Source organism: Myotis davidii, unplaced genomic scaffold (assembly GCF_000327345.1).
Source record: "Myotis davidii unplaced genomic scaffold, ASM32734v1 scaffold366, whole genome shotgun sequence".
Taxonomy (NCBI): Eukaryota; Metazoa; Chordata; class Mammalia; order Chiroptera; family Vespertilionidae; genus Myotis; species Myotis davidii.
This window is the reverse complement of record NW_006300015.1, coordinates 35,263-43,097: the sequence shown is the minus strand read 5'-3', so window position 1 is coordinate 43,097 and position 7,835 is coordinate 35,263. Positions and strand designations below refer to the sequence as shown.

General features: G+C 36.3%; 1 protein-coding gene across 1 annotated transcript; it reads left to right on the top strand.

Annotated features, from left to right (window-relative positions):
- The first annotated feature begins 754 nt into the window (after positions 1-754).
- Positions 755-3,938, top strand: GPR174 (G protein-coupled receptor 174). Its single transcript, XM_015571969.1, has one exon. It carries the CDS (start codon positions 1,240-1,242, stop codon positions 2,239-2,241), a length of 1,002 nt encoding a protein of 333 aa, XP_015427455.1. The 5' UTR covers positions 755-1,239; the 3' UTR covers positions 2,242-3,938.
- The last annotated feature ends 3,897 nt before the right edge of the window (positions 3,939-7,835 follow it).

Sequence of the window (7,835 nt, the reverse complement as noted above, 5' to 3'; positions counted from 1 at the left end):
GGGGGGTCCCCTGCCCAGTCCTGACGCCGGGGCCAGAGGTATCAGGCCTGGGCTGGGGGCAGAACCAGTGATGGGGAAAAATGAGGGTCCCCTGCCCAGGCCTGACACCTCTGGCAGAGGCATCAGGCCTGGGCAAGGAGCTGATCCTGCGATTGGAGGGTGATGGGGGTCAATGCCTGAGGGCTCCCAGTATGTGAGAGGGGGCAGGGGCTGAGGGACACTCCCCGCCACAGACACACCCAGTGCATGAATTTCGTGCACCGGGCCCCTAGTTACATAAAAGAATGACCTGTAGTTATTGTTAAACTGTAGATCATGACTCAGCAGGTATGGGGGAGGGGCAGGAGAGTCTTTTATATTTCTAACAAGCTTTCAAGACATGCTGGTTCAGGATCATATTTTGAATAGCAAAGGGCTAGGTTGCCTCTGAGCATTCTTCTAGTTATACTTTGATGTGCTTATCGAAACAGTGGACTATCGCCCTCATTCACATCAGAACTTCCTACTCAAACAGATTTTTCTACACTTGGGCTTTCGTTTCTTTCTTTCTTTCTTTCTTTCTTTCTTTCTTTCTTTCTTTCTTTCTTTCTTTCTTTCTTCCTTCCTTCCTTCCTTCCTTCCTTCCTTCCTTCCTTCCTTTCTTTCTTTCTTTCTTTCTTTCTTTCTTTCTTTCTTTCTTTCTTTCTTTCTTTCTTTCTTTCTTTTTGCAAAAAGTGCAAGTCAATAATATTTTTTTCTTCACTTGCAGCTCTGCCTTATCCACATGGATCATCTCTGAAGAGTTGCAGACCCACTGAATACTAAAGCAAACCTTTCTTCTATGTGAGCCATAAAAAGAAAACCTGAAAAACACCTGTAAAGTGACGGCTATCATCATATGGGAATTAGAAAAACTGCTACATGAAATATTAATGATTGAAATGGGAAATAATCAGCTGTTGTGATGTCCCAGAAGGCCTTATAACAGAGTAAACAAAGGGGGAAAATTATAACAGCTTGTTATCTGTGCTTGCACACTTAGACTTCCATGTCATTACTGTAGACAAATCCAAAGCAAACATGCAGATAGTTCTTTGAAAATCATGTGTAGAGGTTCATACCTTTACAGTAAGGAGGGGGTTATTTTATTGTCAGTCTCTTTAACCCATTGATGGTTAATCTTTAAGAAAGAGCAGTAGTTGATTGTAAATTTAGGTTTTGAACTACCATTTGGCAAATAAACTTTCTCTGAGAAGAAAAATGCCTGCTAATAACACATGTGATGGGCCAGATGGATACAATACAGATTTTCGATACTTTATCTATGCAGTGACATACACTGTCATTCTTGTGCCAGGTCTCATAGGAAACATATTAGCCTTGTGGATATTTTATGGCTATATGAAAGAAACCAAACGAGCAGTGATATTCATGATAAACTTAGCCATTGCTGACTTACTACAAGTTCTCTCCCTGCCACTGAGGATCTTTTATTACTTGAATCATGACTGGCCATTTGGGCCTGGTCTCTGCATGTTCTGTTTCTACCTGAAGTATGTCAACATGTATGCAAGCATCTATTTTTTGGTCTGCATCAGTGTGCGACGATTTTGGTTTCTCATGTACCCCTTTCGCTTCCATGACTGCAAACAGAAATATGACCTATACATAAGCATTGCTGGATGGCTGATCATCTGCCTTGCCTGTCTGCTCTTTCCTCTCCTGAGAATAAGTGATGACACCCCAGGCAACAGAACCAAATGCTTTGTAGATCTTCCTACCAGGGATGTCAGTCTGGCCCAGTCTGTTGCCATGGTGACCATTGGCGAGTTGATTGGGTTTGTTACTCCTCTTCTGATTGTCCTATATTGCACCTGGAAGGCTGTTTTATCACTGCAAGATAAATATCCTGTGGCCCAAGACCTTGGAGAAAAAAAGAAAGCCTTGAAGATGATTCTAACCTGTGCAGGAGTGTTTTTAATTTGCTTTGCACCTTATCACTTCAGTTTTCCTTTAGATTTCTTGGTCAAGTCCAATGAAATTAAAAGCTGCTTAGCCAGAAGGGTGATTCTGATATTTCATTCTGTTGCCCTGTGTCTTGCTAGTCTGAATTCTTGCCTTGACCCAATCATATATTACTTCACCACTAATGAGTTCAGAAGACGGCTTTCAAGACAAGATTTGCAAGATAGCATCCAACTCCATGTGAAATCCTCTGTAAGCCAACATACTACTTCTACCCTGACAACTGAATTATGCTAAATGACTGTGGCCTGAAATGAATATATATATATTCAGAATATCAGAACACATTTCTAATACTCCAAGCTACTGGGAAGTAATCACCAGAGGCACTAAGAATTTTTTAGTTACACTCTGTCTTACCTATATGAGATATTCACATCTTTATAATAGAACCTATTTAGAGCATTATACTCTACCATCATTAATGTTGACATGTCCATGTAGTAATTTGTCACCAAGTCTTTAAGAATTGAACTATAAAATTTCAGTGTGTATAAACTTATACACATATGCTCTCAATTAGAGTCAGCAGGTTTATCTATGAACCTCAAACACAAAGAGGTGATTGCCTTGGTGTCATCATAAGCACTTAGTTTGGGCACTGAGTACTTAGAGTCAGTGTAGTTATCTACAGGGTGTCCCAAAAATGTATATGTACTTTAACAGCTGATTTGTCTTTAAAATGAAATGCATTTTAATAAACACTGCCTTTATAATCATTCACAGTGAATGTATACATTTATGGGATACCCTATATTTATACTGGTAATTTCAGTTTATATTCCAATATTGTATTTTGGTTATATATTAAGTATGATGGACCATATATTATTCTGTGAAAATAAAGTGCTATAAACATGGGATCATTTCTATCTCCTGTGTATGATTACACTCTAGCATTTGAAGACTCAAATAGCTATTTCCTTCATTTTGGTGTCAATATGAAACATCATCTGTCACACCTGTTCATAGAATGAAAATCTGAACTTGGGTCTTTGGTATGTTAAAAGTAAGGACAAGAAACATTCAAATAAAATAACTTTCTATTGCTATATAAGCTTCCATATTGAATCTACTCAGGGAAGATAGCTTGCCAAAGTTCATACAGTGTGACTCAAATTGCATCTATATGTCCAGGAGGCAGCAGACAGGTGGCAATTACAGACATTTTTATAACTATTTACAAAGAACATCTGGAGATTAATAAACCTGCCTAGCAAGAGAGATTCCACTATGCTTCCAGAGTGATGTTGAGGTACCTCTGATAGGTTACTATATTTTCTGAGCCTATGGAAAAAGTAGGGTACTAATTAATCACTAAGCTTAGGCCAGAACAAGAAGATGAAGTAGATTTGGGTACACCTCTTAACACTTCACCACATTGTATTTCTTACTTTAAGATAGTTGGCAACCTTTAAGCCACATTCACATGCCAGAGTAGGGTTTGGAAACAGCCAGGCATGTGGATTCTAGTCTTCAGTAATTTGTTTGATCTAGCTTTACCTCAGACATACCATTCTGAGGTCTATACAGGTTACCTCCTTTCAGCTAGAGAAGTCAACTCTTTCACCTTTAAAAAAAGTGCATAAGATTAATTTTAACACCATTGGACACCCATTACAATGCCTTGCCTGCTACCTGTTTGGTATAATATTCAGGAAATAAATGCAGGATATGAATAGTAATTAAACCTGAGGTCTAAATATTACAATACTTGCAAAAACTTCTAAATTTAAAAAATGCTCAACTCAAAATATGTATGATACTAGTATGTTTGGTGGGGGTAACTACTGGAATCAAAATTAATTATAATATCTGAAATGAATAGAAAATTTTCTAAAGTTTTATCTGGACAAGTGTTAATTTTGTTTGTTCTTTGTTATTAAAATAATACCCTATTAGAAGACTGACTTTGTGCTGCTAGCTGCAGTGTATTTATTTAACTCCTAATTATTAATTGTATTGTACATTTTTATGTGTTAAATAAGTGTTAAATTGTCTTTTTAAAAAGGGTAACTATAACTATATCTGGTTTGTCTACCTTAAAGTGATTTATTTTTGTATATAATTCAGTGTTGTAATGGGATTACAAGTAAGAATTTGTGGGTACTTATAAAGGAAGAATGTTTTCTATATGAAATGTGTTGACTATTTTCTACATAAGCATGGATTATACTTTTTATTGTTATTTGGTGAGACAAATGATCTAATTTTATTAACTATGAATCTCACTTTGAACATACCTTTTCTTTTCTTTTTTTTTTAAGGGAACAAAATGCTCACCAAGAGTTTCCCATGGTTACTCTTGAGTAACTGGGCCCCAAACTGTGTGCATCAATCTGGAGATTTTATAATTGTTCAAAAAAGTGAAACAAAAAGCATAAATTGTTTTTCACATAGGCTTCAAAAATTGTTTTCACATAGCCTTCTAAAGCCAACAAAACCAATTTTTAAAAAATATTTATTGTTGAAAGTATTACATATGTCCCCTTTTTCCCCCCATTGACCCCTCCAACCTTCTCCACCCCCACCCCCCTGCCCCAAGCCTTCAGCACCCTATTGTCTATGTCCATAGGTTATGCATATATGCATACAAAGACTTTGGTAGATTACCTCCTCCCCACCCATCATCCCCCCAACTTCCCTCTGAGATTCTGCACTCAGTTCCATGCTTTCATGTCTCTGGATCCACTCTATTCATTAGTTTATTTTGTTACTTAGATTTCACATATGAGTGCGATCATGTTATACTTGCCATTCTCTGACTGACTTATTTCACTTAGCATGGTACTCTCCAGGTCCATCCATGCTGTCTCAAAGGGTAAGAGATTCTTCTTTTTTATTGCTGAATAGTATTCCATGGTATAACTGTACCACAACTTTTTTATCTGCTCATCTACTGATGGGCACTTGAGCTGTTTCCAAATCTTAGTTATTGTAAATTGTGCTGCTATGAACATAGGGATGAATACATTCTTTCTGATTGATGCTTCAGGTTTCTTAGGACATATTCCTAGAAGTGGGATCACTGTCAAATGGCAGTTCCATATTTAATTTTTTTAGGAAACTCCATACCATTTTTCATAATGGAAGCACCAGTCTGAATTCACACCAGCAGTGTAAAAGGGTCCCCTTTTCTCCACAGGCTCTCCAGCACTTGTCATTTATTGATTTGTTGATGGTAGTCATTCTGACAGGTATGAGATGGTACCTCATTGTCATTTTGATTTGTATCTTTCAGATGATTAGAGACCTTGAGCATTTTTTCATATGTCTCCTGGCCATCTGTATGTCCTCTTTGAAGAAGTGTCTATTTGCCCATTTTTTAATTGGATTGTTTGTCTTCCGTTTGTTAAGTTGCATGATTTCTTTATATATTTTGGATATTAATCCTTTATGAAATGTATCATTGCCAAATATGTTCTCCCATACAGTGAACTTTCTTTTCATTTTGTTGATTGTTTATTTTGCTTTGCAGAAGCTTTATATTTTGATGTAGTCCCATTTGTTTATTTTCTCCTTAGTTTACTTTGCCTTAGGAAATGTATCTGTAAACATATTGCTACAGGAGATGTCTGAGATATTGCTACCTATGTTTTCTTACAGGATTTTTATGGTTTCACAACTTACATTTAAGTCTTACCTATTTTGAGTTTATTCTTGTATATGGTGTAAGTTGGTTGTCTAGTTTCATTTTGTTGCCTGCATCTATCCCATCAATTTTCCCAACACCATTTATTGAAGAGACTGGCTTCACTCCGTAGTATGGTCTTTCCTCCTTTGTCAAATATTAATTGAGCATAATGTCTCAGGTTGATTTCTGGGTTCTCTGTTCTGTTCCACTGGTTGATATGCCTGTTCTTGTGCCAGTACCAGGCTGTTTTGATTACAGTGGCTTTGTAGTAACTTTCTTTCCTTTCTCAAAATAGCTGTAGCTATTTGGGGTCTTTTTTGATTCCATATAAATTTTTGGAGTATTTATTCTAGCTCTGTGAAATACACTGTTGGTTTTTTAATAGGTAGTACATTGAATCTGTAGATTGTCTTGGGTGGTATGGACATATTAATGATGTTGATTCTACCAATCCATGAACACAGTATATTCTTCCACTAGTTTATATCTTCTTCTATCTCTTTTTTAATGTCCTGTAGTTTTCCTCGTAACTTTTGCCTCCTTGGTTAAGTTTGTTCGTAAGTATCTTAATTTTTTTGTTGTTGCAGTGGTAAATGGGATTGTTTTATTTAGCTTCTCTCTCTGATAATTCATTATTGGTGTATAAAAAAGCCATACATTTTTGGGTGTTGATTTTGTATCCTGCTACACTGCCAAATTCATTTATTAAACCTAGCAGTTTTTTGATGGTGTCTTTAGAGTTTTCTATTGTCAGTATCATGTCATCTGTGAAGAATGAGAGTTTTAGTTTCTCCTTTCCAATTTGGATGCCCTTTATTTCTTCTTCTAGACTGATCACTGTGGCTAGGACTTCCAGTACAATGTTGAATAAGAGTGGTGAAGCAGACATCCCTGCCTTGATCATATTCATAGGGGAAATGCTTTTAGTTTTTTGCCCATTGAGTATGATGTTGGCCGTAGGTTTGTCATATATGACCTTTATCATGTTGATATATGCTCCCTCTAGTCCCAGTCTGCTGAGATTTTTTTTTAAATCAAAAAATGGATATTGGATTTTGTCAAAAGCTTGTTCTGCATTGGTTGATATGATCATGTGATTTTAGTTTTTCAATTTGTTTATGTGATGTATCACATTACTGATTGGCAAATATTGTGCCAGCTTTGCATCCCTGGAATAAATCCACTTGGTTATGGTGTATGATATTTTTAATATATTGCTGGATGCTATTTGCTAATAATTTGCTGAGGATAATAGCATCTATGTTCATCAGGGATATTAGCCTGTAATTCTCTTTCTTTGTAGTGTCTTTATCTGGTTTTGCAATTAGGATAATGCTGCCCTCATAAAAAGAGTTTGAAAGTGTTCCTTATTCTTGGATTTTGTGAAATAGCTTGAGGAGTATAAGTTTTAGTTCTTCTTTGAATGTTTGGTAAAACTCCCCTGTGAAGCCATCCAGACTTGGTGGGAGTTATGTTTTGTGGGAGTTTTTTTATTTTTGTTACTGCTTCTTTTATATTAGTTGTTGTTGGCCTATTCAGGTTTTCTGATTCCTCCTGATTCAGTTTTGGGAGATTGTATTTTTCTAGGAATTTGTCATTTCACCCATATTGTCCAGCTTGTTGGCATATCATTGTTCATAGTATTTTCTTACAATCCTTTCTATTTCTGTGGTGTCAGTGGTTACTTCTCCACTTTCTTTTATTATGTTACTTATTTGGGTCCTCTCTCTTTGTTTCATGATGAATCCGCCTAACAGTTTATCTATTTTGTTATCCTTTCAAAGAATCAGCTCTTAATTTCATTGATACTTTTTGTATTACTTTTTAGTCTCTAAGTTATTTATTTCTGCTCTAATCTTCATTATTTCCTTCCTTCTACTTACTCTGAGCTTTTGTTGTTGTTCTATTTCTAGTTCTTTAAGTGATAGGGTTAAATAGTTTATTGCTGATTTTTCTTGTTTATTGAGGTAAGCCTGTAGTGCTTTGAACTTCTCTCGTAGGACTGATTTTGCTGTGTCCCAGAGATTTTGGGTCATTATGTCTTCATTTTCATTTATTTCCAGGAAGTTTTTTTTTTAAATATATTTTATTGATTTTTTACAGAGAGGAAGGGAGAGAGATAGAGAGTTAGAAACATCGATGAGAGAGAAACATCGATCAGCCGCCTCCTGCACATCTCCTACTGGGGATGTGCCCG